We start from the raw sequence: 19,627 nt of genomic DNA on the forward strand, positions 1-19,627 counted from the left end.
TTTTAAAAATGCATGAGTTAACTAAGGAAAACATTGAGCGTATGAATGCTAAATATAAACTTGCTGGAGATAAGGGTAGAAAACATGTTGTGTTTGCACCTGGAGATCTTGTTTGGTTACATTTGCGTAAGGATAGATTTCCTAATTTGCGCAAATCAAAGCTAATGCCACGTGCTGATGGTCCTTTTAAGGTGTTAGAGAAAATAAATGATAATGCATATAAACTTGAGCTACCTGCAGATTTTGGGGTTAGTCCCACTTTTAACATTGCAGATTTGAAGCCTTATTTGGGTGAGGAAGATGAGCTTCCGTCGAGCATGACTTCATTTCAAGAAGGGGAGGATGATGAGGACATCAATACCATTGTTACACCCACAGCCCCTACTGTTACATATAATGGACCAATTACTAGAGCTCGCGCACGCCAATTAAATTACCAGGTACTTTCGTTTCTTGGTAATGATTCTAATGTTCATGAGAATATGATGCTGCCTAAATTGGATACTTTTGTTTTGCTTACAAATGAAGGGCCTAGCTTGGAGAAGGATGAACATTGGAGCAAGAACAAACATGGAGTTGATGGCATGCGCAAGGGGAACAAGAACGGAGTTACAAGTGATGATTTCAGGACTTTGAAGCCACCATAAGGAGTGAATGAAGCCTTGGACGAAATATACAAGATGCCACTTCATAAATTTCGTCCAGAGGCTATTCTAGGTGCTGCGTCACCTTATTATTGGGCCAGGCCCATGTAATTTCAAAATACATAAGTATAGGCTATTTTTAGAGTCCGTATGTGTGGGGAAACAAGAGATAGGGTTGGTTTCGGACCCCTTCCCCAAGGGCCACGAAATTCCCCCCCTCTTCCTCCATAGATACAGCCCTTAGGGCACCGTTTAGACTTTGGGTTTTGTTTAGATTAAAAGTTCGCCATAGCTGCAACTTCGCATACTTCGTTTGTGTTCAACGACCAGACAAAGGCGTCACAGAACCCCACCTTGATCAATAAAGTTTTCCTCTTATATTCGCAATATCCAGATTGCAAACTTAGTTTCTTGCTTGTTCTTCGTTTGCCTGCAGGAAACAGACCTTCGTGGTCAGGTTGATCGTGCTCCGGCGTGGTCAATAACCTCTCGGAGTTGGTTTAGCGATTGCTAAGGCGCGACGTCCTTGCACGTTCGTAGTCGGATCGTCAAAGTCGACTTCCTCCAAAACGATAGCCACCATCTCATCGAAAGACGGGACACCTTTGCCTCTATCAGCTGTTGTTGAACCATTGGATGTAGTAAGGATGTGGATGTGGTCTTGTTGTGAGAGATAGCTTCTCCACCATCTCCATGCTAGCCAAGTTGTTGCTGCTCCCTCCATCTATGATGACGCGAACAAAACGTTCCTTTACAACTCCCTTTGTATGGAACAAATTATGCCTCTGATTTTGCTCAGCTTTTGTAACCTGCACACTCAAAACACGTTGATGATAAGGACATGGCTACCACAGTTACACCCGTATCCCCTACTGTTTTACCTCTTGGAACAGTTGCTAGAGCTCAGATACGCCAATTAAATTATCAGGTACTTCCGTTTCTTGGTAATGTTTCTAGTGTTCATGAGAATATGATGCTGCCTAACTTAGATACATTTGTGTTGCTTGCAATTGAAGGGCCTAGCACGGACAAGAAGGTTGAACATTGGAGCATGGTCAAGCACGGAGATGAAGGTGCGTGCGAAGAGAATAAGAACGGAGGTTCAAGTGGAGATTTCCGGACTTTGAAGCCACCATGATGACATACAAGATGATGGACGAAATATACAAGATGGCCTTTCATAAATTTCATCCATAGCTTATTATTGGTGTTGCGCCACCTTATTTTGGGCCAGGCCCATGTAATCTATTTTTAGAGTCCATATTGTAGGGAAAATGACTTAGGAGGTGTTTTAGTCCCACCTTGCCAAGGGTGGACAAAGTCCCCTCTCTTTTCCCTACAAATATAGCCCTTAAGGCATCATTTAGACTGGGGTTTTATTTAGTTAAAAGTTAGCCATCGGTGCAACTTCGTGTACTTCAGTTGTGTCCAACGACCAGACCAAGTCCGCTTATGAAACCCCACTTTTATCAATACTTCATCCATATTCGCAATATTCAGATTGCTTAATCATATTCTTGCTTGTTCTTCGATTGCTTGCAGGAATAGACCTTCGTGGTCAGGTTGATCGTGCTCCGGCGTGGTCGATAACCTCTCGAATTTGGTTTAGCGATTGCTAAGGCGCAACGTCGTGCACGTTTGTAGTCGGATCGTCAAAGTCGGCTCCACCAAATCGATAGTTATCATCTCATCGAAAGATCGGGACCCTCGCCTCTATCAAGTGGTATCAGTTTTCAGGTTGCTCGGTGAGATTTTCCAGTTTTTCAGTCTTAGACTGCATCTGTTCTTCATACCTATAGTCCAAGAAAAAGCCACAAAAAAGTTAGATTAGTCCATCCGTGTCCCAGTCAGTCTGAGCCTTTTCACCATTGCCACTTAGTTTTTTTTGCATTGTTGAATTTTCGGTTGCATCGTGTGTCGAGTTGCTGGTTTTGGTATCTAGTCTTTTAGAGTTTCAAGTTCTAGTCACGTTTTGTTCACGCCGCATCCACATGCACGATCATCCACCTCATTGTCATATTCCGCTGCCATTTATTTTTCCATCCCCGTTGTCACCTCCATCCGCAATTGTCGTAAGTCGTCATCTTCTCGATCTGTTTCACCGCCATAATTCTTGTCGCATCCACCGAGCAGAAGTGACGTTTTGTTATTGTCAGGAAAGATTGCGTTATTGGTTGCACGTAAAGTTTTCTTGGAACGCAAAGAGATACAGAAACAGGGAGCAGCCAACGTTGATCATCACGTTTTGGAAAGAAGAAAGAGAAACGAAGTGGAGATTAGGCATTGGATTTGTTGTTGGCTGATTCATTTCTTGTACAAGAAAGGCTACATAGCAGATTCGGTATTTGGACAGTAAGGGAAAAAATAGCAGAAGAAAAAAAAGGGCAGATTGGGTTTGGGTTCCAAGGAAAGGTGTACGTGGGGTGGAGTCCTAGCAATTCACGCTTGCTGGTTTTTTCGTTGGACCGGTCCACCATGATAGAAAAAGAAAGGCAAGTCAGATCAGCCTACTTATAAAAAAAAGGGGGTTCGGCCACATCCTTCTTGTGATCTTGTTGCGATTGATTTTGGTGGACTCAGTTTTGGCTAGTTCTGATCGATCAAAAAAAAGAGAGAGATAGTTGCCACGTTTGGATATTGAAGGAAAAAAAATCATGATTGGCCGTGCATGCATGTATGTTTGGAAAGAGAGATAAGGAAAGAGATCGAATCAGCTAGAAAAAAAAGCGGAGCAGATTGGTTGGATCTGGGACGTGATTCCCTCCCACGTTGGTTGTTTAACTTTGGAAAGAAATAAAAATAAAAGAAAGAAAGAGCTGATCGGTTTGGAAAGGATCTTGAAAAAAAAACAGCTTCCTTACGGGAGACGTGGAGAGCGCGGCAAGGGATAGAAAAGACAAACATTTAGTCCGATTGGTAGTAACTTTGGATTGACTCCTACGTGCAGTTTTTTTTTGGGAACGTCTTGGATCGGTACTAAAAGGAAACAAATAAATATCAGATGCGTTTGTTCTTCGGTTGAAAAAAAAGTTCGCGGAATAAAAGGAACAGAGAGAGAAAAACGGAAGGAACTAGTAAGGAAAGTTTTGAACAAAAAGAAAAAAGAAGAAAAAACACAGCTCGGCTGGCATTTTTGGAAGTAATCCCGCATGAGTTATTTGCTTTTGGGAAGGATATAAATCTTTAAAAAGAATTCTACGCGTCAATCAAGGAGAGCTGGTTGTCATGTTTGGAATTTGGAAGATAGAGGGGGCGTTTCCAAAGAGTAGATATTTTGGTCCGGTTGTTGCCTTGCTGGGATTGTTTTCCTTTGGAAACCGTGAGTAGTGCTTTGAAAAAAAATAGTGAGAGCGAAATACAAGGAAAGGAAGGTACGCACATTATCTTTAACCAGTGAACATAAGGCAAAAAAAAGAGCAGCATGTGGAGTAGCGTGACTAGTGCTTTTAACTAGTACTTGTGACATTTATCTGGTCAAGGAGAAAAAAAAGGAGAGAGAAAACTTGGATCGGTTGAAAAGGAAAGAAATCGAAACGACTCCTTGGCGATCGATCGCTCCCGCGATCGATTCCGACCGCGCGCATCGCTCCGCCTATTCCCTTTCCCTTTCTAGCTTTTTTTTCCTTTTCTGGAAAAGTCCAGCCGTGCCCCTATTCCCTTTTGCCTTTCCATCCCCATCCTCCACGGCTCTACGGCGGCTGCCCTGCTGCTTCACCTCCCCCTCCTCGGCGAGGCGCCTCACGAGTGCCGCGAGGTCAGCGCGGGCGTCGCGAGGGAGGTGGCCAATACGGCGAGGCGCCGTGCCCGCATGAGCACCGCGAGGTCAAAGGGCTACAGCGGCCAATAGGGCGAGGCGCAGCGACATCACCGGCTCCGCGAGGTCCAGGGGCGGAAGCGGTCAATACGGCGAGGCGGTGCCTGTCCGGCGGCGTACGGGCTCCGGCGTGTGCTCGACACGACCTTGCTCCTGCGCCTCCTACCTGGGCCGGACCTCGCGCCGCGTGTCGACCACACCCGCATCACCAAGCTAACCAACGGCGTCCGCGTCGACTCCGAGGATGTCCCGGTACTACCCACCTCTCCCTCCCCTCTTCCTTCCGATGAGTCCATGGCTGCCAGCGGCCACCGTCTCCGAGCTCACGAACACCCAGATTTGACAGGGAGCAGCACAGGGATGTCGATTTTGGCAGCTCTGCTCTGATAATGGCGTCAGAGTACAAGTTGCTAGTTTTCAGCATGAGGAGGGAGAAGATGATTTAAATGTTTTGGAATGACTAATCCAGTGAGGATGGTGGAGAAGAAAATAGAAGGAGTGTGTATGTCAAAACTGAAGAAAAGCAGACCACCTTGGTGGCTCTGTTCTCACAAAAGAAGATTGTTTACTGTTTCACACAAAATCAGATTTTTTGCCAGCAACTCATCCACCTTGGTCTCATCTTTCGTTGACGGCGGAGCACCACGTAGCAGTATCTCTGCGAAAATCCATAGAAGTATCGGAACCGGCTGTGGATATGGGAAAAAGAAAATCCCTAAATGTATCTCTGAAACAATGGCATTTTTAAAGTGAATGAACTAAGACTAGCAGTTCATTTTAATTCTGTTGTGGGAATCTATTTTGGAACTCAATTCTGAACACTTTTCAAAGAGATAGCAGCTGCCACTGTTTCAAGAATGTACTAATTCTCTGAAAATCGCTTTGTTTTTCTGTAGCAAGTTGTCGTATGAATTCTGACAGAAAACTGTCATTTGTTCAAGAAGGAATTATTTTCTGAATCTTTTTTTGTATTTCTGTAGCAATTTATTGTATGAATTCTGAACACTGTGCAAGGAAATCAGCAGCTGCCATTGTTCAGAGAATGAGCTAAATCTCTGAAAATCGCTTTTGTTTTTCTGTAGCAAGTTAATGTATGAAAACTGAATATTGTTCAAAGAAATCAGCAGCTGCCATTATTTTTACATCAGTTTACCCCCTCTTAGTAGAAAGGAACAACTCATTTCTCTCGCTACTCCTAATTTTTTGTTGTGCTTTTCTGTAGGAGGAGAAATTCATCATCAGATCACAAGAACCACAGAACAGCAAGGGTGATATTCAGGTTGACATATTTCCATAGACAACCTAACCTGTACAGGGATGAGTAAGAGATGAAAAACTTCAATTGAAAGCACCGCAAAGGTGTCTAAGCAATGGTAACATCATTTGAAGAACATCCCTTTCCTTCCCCTGATTTATCGTAGGTTAATAACTTACAGCGTAAATGTCAATAACTTACAGCATAATTATCTTTTTATAGGCAGTCTTTCACACTAAAACGACAACACAGGCCTTACAAGATACTTCCTTTTTTCGTACACTGTTCTTCCTGCTAGTATCAGGTTCAGTAACATACACACAAGTAAAAATGCTCATCGTTTCTCTCTGCGTCCACCATGCAAAAAAAGAAGTGCCCCAAGAAGATAATTGCCTCCATTTCTTTTCCCATAGCATCCTATGCGCGTAGTAGCTCTCTAGTCCAGCCCACGACGCCGCGTTATGTCGCCTGTTTTTGGAGGACAGATAAAGGGAATTAGTCCCTTCTGCTTTCTATATAAGAAAATATGATAGCCATAATAAATCCTATAAGATTAACACTGCTAGTCCAGAAAATTTAAGCATTACTGGGTTATTTTGGGGGCATTGTGGCTTTTTATGGCCTGGCAGCCTGCACTTGGAACACTTCCTTGCTGCTTTTTGTTTCTTAAGCTTATCAGAAGCCTTTTCATACATGGTCTTTGGCCTATCACCAAGTTTGAAACCTTTTGTGCGTGACAGCGGGGGGTCTCTCAAACCAAATGTTTGATGCACCTCAACGCCACCCATGCTAGACGCACCAATGGTAGACACAATGTTTTGATGCACCTGCGTAGGGATGTGCAGGTCGCCATCCCCCTCCTGCCTGGCATCAACATTCAGCTGCTGAGGATCATCAATACACCGTCGCTTCCCACCTGAGAGTTGTTGTTCTTGGCGGAGCCGCTTGTCTAACCTGACTTTGTTTATTGCCTCACCGATTCCTTCCACGAACAGGTCGTACGACCTGTCGTCCGTGCATTCGTTTGACAATGCGTCGGACACCTGGCTCATGACTATAGAATGCCTGACTGTCAAGTGTGTTCTCTGTCCATTTTGACCAACATTTCCATCCGTCATCATAGCTAACACATGCCCTGCAGCTACTGTCCACCTAGGATTTATAAAGCTTTCAGGGAGGCTACTCAACCCAATGTGTCTTGCTACCGCTAGGACGTGGCAGCAATGCATACCGTCCCGACTGAACTTGGAACATGAGCAGCGGTAGACATCATCAGGTGATATTGACACAGTGTATATCCTCTTTGAAAACTCTGCGTCCTGGTATTTGCCCCGCCTTGTCACCAGAAATGTTCTTGTTTCGCCAGCAGCAGCAACGACCTCAACTCTGTAAGCTGTGGTTTTTTTCATCTCTTCCACAAATTTGGCGTATATTGGTGGTGTGTATATCTTTGCAGCCTCTCTTTCCATAGGGTCGTAACTCCAGTAACGTTGTTCTCTCAGTTCTGATTTCTCTCTCAGTCGATCAAGGTCGCTATGCTTCTTTTCCTGCACAATCTGGTACTGGTTGAAAAACGTCGCAATCGAGTCTTTTCGGAGGACGTAGCCTTTGAACAGAGAGTTGGTGCTCTCGCTCCTCCCAGTTGATGACGTGAATGGGAAAAATTTGTCCATGTAGTACGCAGGGACCCACTCATCTCTGATTTCAAACAACCGCTTTAGGTGGGTTTCATCCTGAGCATCATGCTTCTCCAACAGAGCGTGCCATCCGCTCTCAAACTCTTCAGGCGTGAACGAGTTCCTGATTAGGCTCCGGAGCTCTGCATGCAAAGTTCCTCGGGCAGCAAAGAAAGTGACTAGTTTCTGTTTCATTTTCCTCTGGATGTGCCAGTTGCAGAAGCGGTGGGTTGAGTGCAACATGACAGCACGTATAGCATTCCGCATTGCGACATCCTGGTCTGTTATTATGGTTTCCGGGTGCAGACCCCCCGTCGACCTCAGAAATGCTCGAAACAGCCACCTGAATGTGTCTTCCTTCTCATCCTTTAACAATGCCGCACCAAACAGGACAGTCTTTCCATAGTTGTCCACACCAACCACAGGGGCAAATGGCATATTGTACTGGTTTGTGGAATAGGTGGTATCAAAAGAGACAAACTGCCCAAACTGGCTGTAGTTTGCTCTACCGATCTGATCTGTACACTTCTAACGGTGTTGTGTGCGTCGACCTGGAGCTGGTAACTGAAACCTGGCATCTTATCCTCAACGCTCTTGAAAATTTTCAGCAGCTCCTCAATGTCTTTGTTCTTGTGTTTAAGTCTTTTCTTTGCATTGCGGTTGCTCAGATACTTAGCATCAAAAGGTACTCCTCTGAAGCTCCCCATCATCCTCCTGAATATGGTCATCACTTTCCTGGGGGGCACTCTGCTTTCTTGAAGAATGTCAATCAATGCCTTGTCAGATTCAGACATCCTTTTGTGGCACTTCATAAACCTAACCAGCCACTCACTGGGAGCCAGCTCATGATTGTGCTGAAGCTTTGTGGATTTTATAACCCATCGTCCAGATTCCTCCTTCACTATTATCTTAACTGGGCACATTGTCCTGTTGATTCTGGAAGTCATCCTCTTCCTCAGCGCAGAATCGTTGCACGCATTCGCCCGACTCCGGTTACAGCTGAATGACTGCTTGTTTATGTGCTTTGAAACCCTCGACTCATATGTGGTGTCCCTTTTTACCGCAAAACCCATACGCCGGGCATATGAGGCGAAAAAGAAGAATGCTTGGTCCCTCGAATCGAACTCAAGACCTGGCTCCGGCGCAGGAGCTTCCATGATTTCCCGGACAGATGGATAATCACCATTACCAAACATTCGGTCCATATCATGTTCCTCGGCTGTCGGGGGCTCAGGTTCAAGTGCACTTTGAAGCTCTGGGTCTGCAGCCACACCATCAGTCTGTTCAACACCATCCAGCACCGAATCTCCCTGGTCCGTGGCTACAGCTGCACGATCCACCGGAGTCGGGCCTTGCTGCGCCTGGTGGACTGCGGAAGCAACGTATCCACCCTCAGCAAGCTCATCTTCATGTATATCCATAACCTGGGAAAAACATACAGATGCAATTCCTTTTTTCTGTAAGTATTTTTCTCTTTTTGGTTATTTTTAGATAGGTACACCTCACAAACTTGTGCATTTTTCAAAACATCCCATAAGAGTCATAGTTTCCTTTTCTTCATACCTCATTCAAGTCGAAGAGTGGTGGCTGCCTTTGCTCATGTGACTCTGTTGTATCCATGTCGAGAACATCATCAACCCAAGTGCCTGCTGCATCGGGACCATCCTCATATGCATCAATAGCCTGGGGGCGGCACATAGAAAAGCATTTGTGTTTATAAGCTCCTCATTTTTATCTCTTTTTTGCTAGTAAACAACATGCATGCAACTTGTGTTTGTTCATCAAACCATAGGTATCTAAGTCATGTTTCTTTTGTACCTCGTTTAAATCAAACAGTGCAGGTTCTTTATGCTCATGAGGATCTGTTCCCGCGAAAGCCCCTGGCCCCGCCATGCCAAAAGCAATATTAGCTGAATGACTCGCCGAATTTATGGTAGCCTCAACTGCCGCAAGCTCTTGAATATTCTCTTGCTCCTCTCTAGCGCGACGCCTCTGCACAAATGACTTTTTTGTGTTCCATGAGAGGGAACGGGGAGGAGGGGAGTGGCAGAGTTAGCATTTTTCTACTTATTGAACCTCTTGCTTTTTGCTACAAAGAATTATTAAAGAGAGAGGGGGTTGGGGGTGATACCTGTGTAAATCTTTCCAGTAAAACGTGCATTGGCATGCTTGATGAACCAGCATTCATCATTTCTCTTACTAGCGGAGAGATCACACCAGCACTGGTCATCTGAAAAGGAAGAAAAAAGAAATGCAAATTAGAACAGTCACTTGTCTTTTTCCTGCAAAATCATAAATGTGCATTGTTCGAAGTCACATATCCAGTTCATTTCTTCTTTTAATATTTTTTCCGCTTACATACTATATATATTTCCTACAGATAGAAAGAATCCTCAAGATCCCGGTGCATTCTTTTTTGCTGTCGAAACTGAAGAAAGAGAGTGCCAGACAACATCCTGTGTTCATTTTCTTTTTAATTTTCTTCCATGAGAATCATGGTTCTGTAAACACAGCAGCAGTTTCAAAATGGCTCAAAAAGTACAATGCATTCTTTGTCATGTAACAACGTTCCTAAGCTATTATTGAATGATCACGGTTTTTTTCAACACGTCCTGGACTTTACATTTGATATATACATCAAGTTTCTGGGACAAAAAACCATCATGGACAACATATTTTTTTGCTCCTTTTCACCCACTTTGTTCCTTCTATCAGTGTTGAATTTTTTCCCCAAATCAGGTATGTTTGTTTTTTAACTACTAATCAGAGAAGCAGATAAAATGTAAAGGGATTTTCACAATGGAAGAGCAAATCAAAGAAAATGGTGGAGGAGAACTCACCATTTTTTGTCTTGGTTTTGTTTTTTCCCTGTGCCTTTTTTTGCGAAGCCCTCCTGCTCAATTCCTCATTTTTGATCCCTTTCTCTTTGTTTTAGTTTTGCTCTCAGCAAGGGTGCTTCGCTGTATCAATGACGAGCCATCCTTACCCAGCTATGCGCTCGACAACTGCAGCCAAGATCGCTTCCTCTCTCCTTTCCCCACCCCCCTCCAATTTTTTGGCTCTGTGTGTGATGGGAAAGGGGGCTGGGCGATGGCACGTGATGGGATCGCCAAGGGTGTAGCAAGGGGAGAGGGGAATCAAGCTATTTGTCTAAAGATCCGCCCCTCCCCCAAGAAAAGTTTCGGCCGGTGCAAAGAATCACGACCTGAATTTGATCCTGATTTCTCTCTCTAATCACGGGGGGTTAGGGGTTTTTGAGGTTGAAGACGATGTGGTTATTTTCAGAATTATCCCCGTAGTTTATTTTTATTCTATATCACCTATCTGGACGGCGCGGAAGGACTAAAAGGGTAAGTACAAAATTGATTTGTTTTCACTGGACCCCCTGTTTTCTATCTTCCATTACTTCTTTTCTTTTTTCAGTCCAAATTGACTAGCGCACAGCGTCGGCTTCTCCCGTCACCTGATCCACACCCGGGGCAACAGCAACCAAATCCGGTGGGCGGACGGGGAACTTGAGGACGGAGGATGGCGGTGGAGTTCCCCATCACCTTGCGGGAGCTCTACACGGACGCCATCACGAACTGAGTAAGTCTGGATCTCACGCCCTTCTGGTCGTTCTCGTCCCCCATTTCGACCATATATTTTTACCATTTTAGCACACGCCTTCCTCAGATCCGGAAGGATTCCAACCCTCTCCCACACACCCCACTGCTGGATGAGACCCATGTGTATTCTGTAGTATGTTTTTCATTTTTGCCTAATACTTGCTTAGCTCGTTATCTAAATATACATCAAATTGAAGAGCAACGGGCGACATGGTTATGGTTCTAATGTCCGTTCTCTAAAATCTGAGAGCAGTGGAAAACATGGGTATATTTCTCATATGTCACTGCTCTAATCCCCATCTTTATGTGGATTATGATTAAAGCAAATACACCTGACTGTTTTAACATGCCAAGCATATTAATATATGCTTACATAATCCAAATGAAGATAATCAAGACCATGCGGCTGATCACCAGTTGTAAAGTTACATCTTAGAAAAGCTGTAGTTTAAATCATAATTCAGCATTTTGTTTGGGAATGTTTGACTGATTTGTGCATTGTTGTATTCATTTTTGGTTGCGCATTCTGATCCAAAGGGGGCATTTTCACAAATTCAGGTGTTGAATCTAAAATCTGGCCCCCATTTGTTTATTCAAGGATGCTTCCTTAAATGGTCATGCCCTGCATCCCCTTCCCATTGATTGTTCTTTTCAATGCCTCTTATGTGGTTGTGTGTGTGTGAGTGAGTGTTCATGCATGCTGTGTTGTGGCTGTGGTGGCGTGTGCCTTTGAGCGTGGTGTTGGGCGACGCCACTGGCTGACACAGACTCTGAATCTTGCCCCTCAACAGTCTTCATCCAGTGCTTGGGCCGGCCTTGAGATCTGATGCTTGGGAGATCAGGCGCATGATGTGTCTGTTTTGATCTGTGCTGTTGCTGTTGTGGTGCATGCATGATCCATGATATGGTTTCATTGTGTGGATGAATCTTTGTCACCCCTGGGAGCACTGTGGATGGCGCAGGGAAAAAAGGCTAGTGGCTACATACATATTCACTTATTCAGTCAGAATGGCCAATTATTCAAGGTTTGTGTTGAGCTGCTGCATTTGCTTTGGTTTATTTATTGCAGTAATGTATATGGGAAATGCACAGTGGGTCACTGTGTTTGCATGAGGGCCACTGAGTGCACCAATACACACAGGTTAGCATTTGGCGCCTTGTGGTGATTAGTTGCCACTTTGACCTGAACAATGCTCTAAGAAACAGGAGCCTGAACATGGATGCATATGCTTTCTTGTGGTCTTAGGACCCAAGCAGAGCAACAGAAAGCACTGATCAACACAGCTTGTCCTCACAAGCACATAGAATTATTTCCTGATGTGCACCTTCATCAACTTTTCTTTTCCCGGGTGTTGAGCAGAGATGTGTTAAACAGTGCAGGCACTGATTTCCTTTTGCATTTGTTTATGAGTGGAAAGGATACGAGACTTTGCCCTCCTCCCAGTAGCCGAAGATGTTTTTTTTTAATTGCGATAATGAAGTGTTGCTTCTACTTGCTCCACTAACCATGTGTTACCTGTTCTCTAGTATAAATTTCTGCTACCTATCTGCTGTTTTTATTTTTCGTAGTAATCAAGCTAGGCTTCAAGAAACATCTTATCCTTAGCACAGCCTATCAGAGTACTTTTTTATAGTACTCATGTTGACCTTTGTTCTTCATCAAAAACAAACTAACAATGCTCAGCATGCTGTACTGCACTAAAGATGTTCATTGTTACTTTTTGTTAACTTTTCATACATTTTTTTTGTAATATAAAGATGCTAAGCATGGTCTTTTCACATTTTTTACACCAAATGACGCATAACTTTTTTTAATTACTTCCTTTTGAGTACTGTCATTTCACAGTTCTCACATAATCATGAATAATCTTCTCTCAGATTTCAGATTTGGCATTAGGAGTTGCTAATAACTCGAAGGGAACAAGGAAATTGTTGGCTTTCTTCAATACATCCAACCAATAGAATTTTATATCAACCATGGCTGAGCAGGCAAGAGCAGTGAGTTCCTTTTAATTTTTGCATTTACATAATTTATCTCAATTGATCACTTTCTTCACTGCAGAAATGTTTATATTCCTTGCACTCGCTGATCTTTTTTTCTTAATAAATGATTGTTTACAGGATTTTGCAACAAAGCTCTCGCTACGGAAATTCATGGCGACGGCGCAGCATGTAACTCTAGATCAAAGGCAGCTTGCCCGTAGCATGGGCCTGGATCATCTGCTTGACCTAAAATGTGATACTCTGCCGCGCGGTGTCGTTCATTATCTGGCATCAAACTTTGATGTACCCTCAAGGGCTATTGAACTCCCCAATGGGTTCAAGTTCACAATCACACCCTACTGCATACACCAGGTCCTGGGGATACCACTTGGCGGAAAAACCATAGAGAAGAAGCAAAACCCAGCACTTAGATCACTGATTGCTCAGCAGACAAAATGCAAAGGAAACTACCCGACCATAAACGAGCTGGATAACTTGATACAACCTGGGCTAGATGGAGATTCATTCAAAAGGATTTTCACAATGTATGCGCTCACCGTGCTCCTCTGCCCTTCAAGCCATGGGGCTGCTAGTCCAGATTACTACCACATTCTGGAAGACCCTGAACAGATTGGCTCATTCGACTTCTGCACGGCTGTCCTTGACAAGCTTGTGGCGTCAATTGATAGCTACAAGGCTGGAGCCACAACGGTGCTCGGCGGGGATCTCTTAACACTCACGGTGTGTAGATACAAAGCATATTATGGATACTTCTTTTTTTCTTTCTCTCTTTCATATCCACATACGTCTATTTGACAGAATATATATATAGGGTTTCTTCAAGCACAATATTTCTTTTTTCATCTCTTTTTTGCTCTTCATCCTCTTGCGCAGATCATATACTTTGAATTTCTTGACACCGACATCATGCCGGTCACAAGCAAGCGGCCACGGATTTCACTTTGGACGTCTGAAATTGTAGCAGAATATGAAAGGCGGGACTGCACAAGCAGCGATAAATTGCTTTACGGCAGGCTCCCGGTAATTATTTTTGTAAACACACAAATCCTTTTGTTTGAGGATTTAACCATCCTCGCACTCTTCCCTTGAAGAAAGATGGTTTCTCTCAGCCACCCCCTATGATTCTGACATGGTGTAAACATAACAAAACTTATGGCAGACAAAGCATGTGTCGGAAACACCCTTCGGTCAAATCAACACACAGTCAAAAGTCACACTAGGTGCCTCGTACGATGAACTCCTGCAGTTCACCCTCTCAATTGTTCCAGAGGAAAACCACCAGATGGTATTTTTTTACTTTTGTCTTTAGAGGTGCAGCATGCAGTTTTATTTTTAATAAAATATATTTGCTTTCTTACATTTTTCTTTTTACAAATTTCAGGTTTTAGACGAGCTTCCAAAGATTATGCATAGCATGCAGAACGAGCTTTTTGATTCAATGCAACATGTACTCGCCAAGAACTTTATGAACCTGCTGAAACTGATGCCGTCAATGCATTCTTCATCGCCTAGCAAAAAACAGAATAGCACAGACAAAGATTCAAGTTGCGTGCCCATTTCAGTGGCTCCGACGGTTCCTTGTGGTAGCCACTTCAGCTTGCAAATGACAAGTACCACACTGGCTGAAGGAAAAGAGGATAATCCTGAAGGAAAACAGGGGCAGAATGTGGCTCAGGGCAGGAAACAGAGCACCACGTTTTTACAGCTGAAGAAACAAAGCCATTGTCTGAAGTACAAAGGAAGAACAACAAAGCCCCCGTACCCGTGCTCTTGAGTTTTGAGGATACAAGTGATGAAGTTTTGGCGGAATGGGACAAACAAGCATGTGCCAATGCCAGGGTACCCAACGTTGAAAGCCTACTTCGAATAATTGACACAATACCAGTTTCGACCGATCTAGACCTGCCGCACTACACGGAAGCATTGGAGGGGATGTACCCACAGAAGGTGCAGGTTGGAGATACCGAGGCTGAACCAACCCACACTTTTAGCTTGCTTTCTTATGTTCTTGACGAGAAAGCATTTTGGCACCGACGGCTGAGTCCACGAGAGCCAGATTTATTAACCTCCAGGGAGCTCAATCTGTTTGAAGAATGGAAGGTCTTTACCAAGGTTGATGGTAGTGAAGGTCCAACCAGCAGCGACCCTATCAGGACGACAGAGGACATCACTAATAGAAACAAAAGGACGACATGCATGTCCTTAAACGAGACGGCTGACAACTGCGTTGCTTTGAAAAAAAGGGCAAGGATGTTTCAGAACACAGATGAGTTGTCGAGCAACATTCATCATGAGATGCCACACACTTTAGGAACTGTAAGCGCATCATCACACGAGAAAGATCAGTCATCAAGCGACGCTAATCTTGGTCAGATCCAACAAACACCGGTCCATGGCACCTCTTCAGCTACCAACAAAGACTTCCCATGGGACGACCCTGATATGGTAGCGCGGTTGATCGAGTCTACCGATAGGATTGAGGAAGAGTGGTTTTCACAACAAAGACAAACTCAGTATACCACATCAGTTACACAAGACATGCACATATCAGAGATCAAGCCCAATGAGATTTGTTGCAGCTTCAGCTCAAATCCAGTCGAAAGTGCTGTTTTCAACGACATTGTGTCACGAATACCACCCCATTCAAGGCAAAAGAGGTATCTCAGTACAATCTCCTCTTTTTTTGTTTTTTCTTCCTTTTTTCTCCTCAATGGGGATGCACTGTCTGTATAACAAGCAATATTTTGTCCTTTTTCATTCCTCTTTTTTGTTCCCATCAAGCTTCTTTCCCACTCTGAATTTTCCATATTTTTCATTTTGTGGCAGCCCAAGAATAGTACAAATGGGCTCGACATGGGTTGAACATAGGGTTTTTGGCCTGAGCATGCAAGTGTATGGCCGGGTCAATAAGTACGTGATCAATATGTTGGGAAAAGCAGTAATGGCCGAGCAAACTGAAAAGGATAGGCTCAATCTTCTCCCGCGAAGTTACTGGTCAAGATACTATGTCGAATGCGACATTGCTGTAAGCAGAAACATAAATATGTGCAGACAATACTCTTTTTTTCCATCCAATGCTCTGTTTCTTTTTTGCGAGCCCCCCTCCCCTTCTTGGTGCCTTTGATGCATCTTTGATCCGGTCAAATTTTTCCAGAAATTATTCCAAAAGGCATTTGAAACTCCATTGGCGTTATCTGTTCACCTGAGGGAGACAATGATAGGATTCCATCTTGACCGAATTCACATGGTATTTTCGTAGTCCAATAAACAAGCCATATAATTTATAGTCTCCATGCAAGTCCCATGTCTTTTCTATTTTTCAGTAAAAAGTCACCATGGCGTTTTGTGCTAATATTGTTTTGTTTATTTTTGGATCAATGTACAGGTGTTTTTACCTTTAAGCTCGTACAGTTTCTGGTACACGGTTGTTGCTAACTTTAGGAAGAAAATGTTCGAAGTCCTCTGCCCAAACAACAGAATCGACTTGATTGCTGATGAAGCTCAGCTTGTAATCAAGAATTTCAAAGCGGCTTTCAAGCTGGCATACAAGAGATCACAAGTAAATGTGACTGACATGGGTGTGTCTTTCCGGAGTGTGTGCTCTTCAACTAAAGAGTAATGCAATCCAACGACTGAACTCAAGCAATTTTATGCATGATCCTTTTCAGTATTTTTTTCATCTAACTTCAGTGATGCAAAAAAACATAATTATGAATTGCAGGGCAGATAGTGGGATCTTCACAATGAAGTTGGTACAAGGACATGATGGAGACAACACTTTGTGTTTCGAACCCCTAAGTCATAGCAACCACCCCTTTTCGTCTTTTTTGTATTTTTTTTGTTCAACTGATAACACACACATCGCATATCCATGTAATGTAGCTCAACTTTTTGCTGCTTAAAACCTCATCCTTTTTTATGCTTTTTGTCAGGCTCATTTTTTTTAGTCTCTCACAGGTGTTTATCTTTTTTATTCTTATATCCTGCTGCGTTTTTACACCAATATAACATGTTTTTTCCTTTTTAACTTCAAGTTAACTGTTATTTTTATGTAAAACAAAAACAGGAGCATGCAAAGAGCATGCGCGAGAGTCTAACTTACTACATGGTTGCTCACCCTTGCAATGAAAACCTGATGCCAGAAACCAAAGAACTCTTAAGAAAATATGTGAGTATTGACTTATCTCTTTAATAACCCCCCCCCCCCCCCCCCCCCCCCCCCACACACACACACACCACCTCTTTTTTATTTAGCTGGTTTTTGCTACATCGTTTATTTTTTTGCTTTCTTTTAGTTATTCACAATGTTCTTAAACTTCTACTTTCATTGAAAAAATAACTTTCTTTTTTCTATGCGTGTTTTTCTTTTCTGCAGGGTGTTCCATTTGACTACTCGGTACGTATGACTAAAGGAAAATTCCCTTCATTTTTCTGTCTTTTTTGCAAACAGATTTTTTTTCTCTTTTACAGTTTTTCCAAGTTTGTATGCATTCCCCCATGATTTCTAACCTTTTCTCTTTCTTATCTCATGAACATAAATCTCACAGACTCCAGGGTATTCTCCATGGGGTCCTGTTGCACAACAATGTTAACTACATCTGGCTGGAAAAGGTCAGATTCTTAAGAATACTTCACAAAATCAGTACTGGAATCCTTGCCCTTTTTGTCAGCTTCATTTTTTTAGGGAAGCCACATGACCAAATACCGAAATATATTATATATAGATCATAATTTTTTTCTGAATAGTTAAGCTGTTTTTAATACAAATAGGTTAGAATTTATACTGGGAAGTTGAAACCATGCCTGTCCCCTCATTTTCCTTTTTCCATTCAAACTTCCTTCATCTTCTTTTTCCAATGGTCTACTAGAGATTTTTGTCACCACTAAAATACATTTTCTTTTGTATGCAGATCATCCCAACAGGACTAAATCATGACCCTAAGATAGATGGAGGATCACCCAAGGATGGCAAAATGCCGTACACATGAGAATGACTCATCGATAAGAGGATTATTACGGCGAAATACTGTTTTTATTTAAATAGTTTTTTTTTGCTTTTTAGTATAGAAAACACATACATTTTTATATATGCTTTTTTGGATAGTGATGACATTTTTGTCCGATGCAAGTTCTTGATCTTTTTGTTCAGATACAAATTAATTGACAACACCGTCACCGCCGAGACAAGCACGTGACACCACCGCCACCTTGTCTTAGGGTTATATACCCCGCGTTGCTGCGTTTATCCGAGTGATCCACAAACGATGAAAATCCCTCTTTTTGCCTACCTCTATCTCGATGAGAAGAAACAAAAGCACTTTTTACCTGTTGGGTAATCATTCGATTAAGTCTTAAATGGGCCCCACTAAAGTTTGAGGCAAATGAACGCATTTTTGTTCGTCTCTCCGGGCTATATATCCTCGCGGAACTTTGGTCATTGAATCAATTTAACCTTAATGAATAACTAATGATTTTGTGGTAGCGACGATGGGCGTCGAGACGAGCACGTGACATCACTGCCACCCTGTCTATCTTAGGGTAACACAAGTCGAGGCGGACGTCGTCGCGGTAGCAACGACGGACGCCGAGACGAGCACGTGACACCACTGCCACCCTGTCTATCTTAGGGTAACGCGAGTCGAGGCGGACGTCGTCGCGGTAGCGACGATGGACGCCGAGACGAGCACGTGACACCACTGCCACCCTGTCTATCTTAGGGTAACGCGAGTCGAGGCGGTAGCGACGATGGACGCCGAGACGAGCACGTGACACCACTGCCACCCTGTCTGAGCGTAACGCGAGTCGAGGCGGACGTCGTCGCGGTAGCGACGATGGACGCCGAGACGAGCACGCGACACCATGGTCACCCTGTCTATCTTAGGGTAACGCGAGTCGAGGCGGACGTCGTCGCGGTAGCGACGACGGACGCCGAGACGAGCACGTGACACCACTGCCACCCTGTATTACCGTAACGCGAGTCGAGGCGGCCGTCGTCGCGGTAGCGACGATGGACGCCGAGACGAGCACGTGACACCACTGCCACCCTGTATTACCGTAACGCGAGTCGAGGCGGCCGTCGTCGCGGTAGCGACGATGGACGCCGAGACGAGCACGTGACACCACTGCCACCCTGTCTATCTTAGGGTAACGCGAGTCGAGGCGGACGTCGTCGCGGAAGCGATGATGGACGCCGAGACGAGCACGTGACACCACTGCCACCCTGTCTATCTTAGGATAACGCGAGTCGAGGTGGACGTCGTCGCGGTAGCAACGACGGACGCCGAGACGAGCACGTGACATCACTGCCATCCTATCTTAGCGTAACGCGAGTCGAGGCGGACGTCGTCGCGGTAGCGACGATGGACGCCGAGACGAGCACGTGACACCACTGCCACCCTGTCTATCTTAAGGTAACGCGAGTCAAGGCGGACGTCGTCGCGGTAGCGACGACGGACGCCAAGACGAGCACGTGACATCACTGCCATCCTATCTTAGCGTAACGCGAGTCGAGGCGGACGTCGTCGCGGTAGCGACGATAGACGCCGAGGCGAGCACGTGACACCACTGTCACCCTATCTATCTTAGGGTAACGCGAGTCGAGGCGGACGTCGTCGCGGTAGCGGCGA

At 44.2% G+C, this 19,627-nt stretch overlaps 2 protein-coding genes across 9 annotated transcripts; one reads left to right on the forward strand and one right to left on the reverse strand.

The window, feature by feature from the left end:
- The first annotated feature begins 4,390 nt into the window (after positions 1-4,390).
- LOC109749713 (uncharacterized) lies at positions 4,391-18,144 on the forward strand. Of its 8 annotated transcripts, none has more exons than XM_020308665.4 (16): positions 4,391-4,710; positions 5,681-5,831; positions 9,770-10,739; positions 10,813-10,977; positions 12,876-12,995; positions 13,119-13,721; positions 13,875-14,021; positions 14,161-14,286; positions 14,383-15,658; positions 15,828-16,026; positions 16,156-16,248; positions 16,387-16,616; positions 16,723-17,169; positions 17,377-17,397; positions 17,549-17,612; positions 17,912-18,144. In XM_020308665.4, exons 5-9 carry the CDS (start codon positions 12,975-12,977, stop codon positions 14,773-14,775), a joined length of 1,290 nt encoding a protein of 429 aa, XP_020164254.1. In that variant the 5' UTR covers positions 4,391-4,710; positions 5,681-5,831; positions 9,770-10,739; positions 10,813-10,977; positions 12,876-12,974; the 3' UTR covers positions 14,776-15,658; positions 15,828-16,026; positions 16,156-16,248; positions 16,387-16,616; positions 16,723-17,169; positions 17,377-17,397; positions 17,549-17,612; positions 17,912-18,144. The 8 variants fall into 8 exon arrangements, with proteins under 8 accessions (XP_020164254.1, XP_073357452.1, XP_020164256.1 ...); XM_073501351.1 differs by having other exon boundaries at positions 12,876-12,986; XM_020308667.4 differs by lacking the exons at positions 4,391-4,710; positions 5,681-5,831 and adding an exon at positions 11,789-12,022 and having other exon boundaries at positions 10,459-10,739.
- LOC109749714 (protein FAR1-RELATED SEQUENCE 5) lies at positions 5,841-9,072 on the reverse strand. Its single transcript, XM_020308673.4, has 3 exons — positions 8,953-9,072; positions 6,301-8,813; positions 5,841-6,181 (listed from the first exon to the last, which is right to left on the reverse strand). Exons 2-3 carry the CDS (start codon positions 7,825-7,827, stop codon positions 6,173-6,175), a joined length of 1,536 nt encoding a protein of 511 aa, XP_020164262.2. The 5' UTR covers positions 7,828-8,813; positions 8,953-9,072; the 3' UTR covers positions 5,841-6,172.
- Positions 18,145-19,627: the final 1,483 nt, after the last annotated feature.

This window comes from Aegilops tauschii, chromosome 6 (genome assembly GCF_002575655.3).
Source record: "Aegilops tauschii subsp. strangulata cultivar AL8/78 chromosome 6, Aet v6.0, whole genome shotgun sequence".
Taxonomy (NCBI): Eukaryota; Viridiplantae; Streptophyta; class Magnoliopsida; order Poales; family Poaceae; genus Aegilops; species Aegilops tauschii.

Bases quoted from the DNA above. Each gene is read 5' to 3' on its own strand.
- LOC109749714 (XM_020308673.4), bottom strand. From the start codon at position 7,827: ATGCCATTTGCCCCTGTGGTTGGTGTGGACAACTATGGAAAGACTGTC.
- LOC109749713 (XM_073501348.1), top strand. From the start codon at position 14,934: ATGTACCCACAGAAGGTGCAGGTTGGAGATACCGAGGCTGAACCAACC. The intron at 16,027-16,155 runs GTAAGCAGAAAC...AAATTTTTCCAG, and splicing joins ATGTCGAATGCGACATTGCT to AAATTATTCCAAAAGGCATT. The intron at 16,249-16,386 runs GTATTTTCGTAG...ATCAATGTACAG, and splicing joins ATCTTGACCGAATTCACATG to GTGTTTTTACCTTTAAGCTC.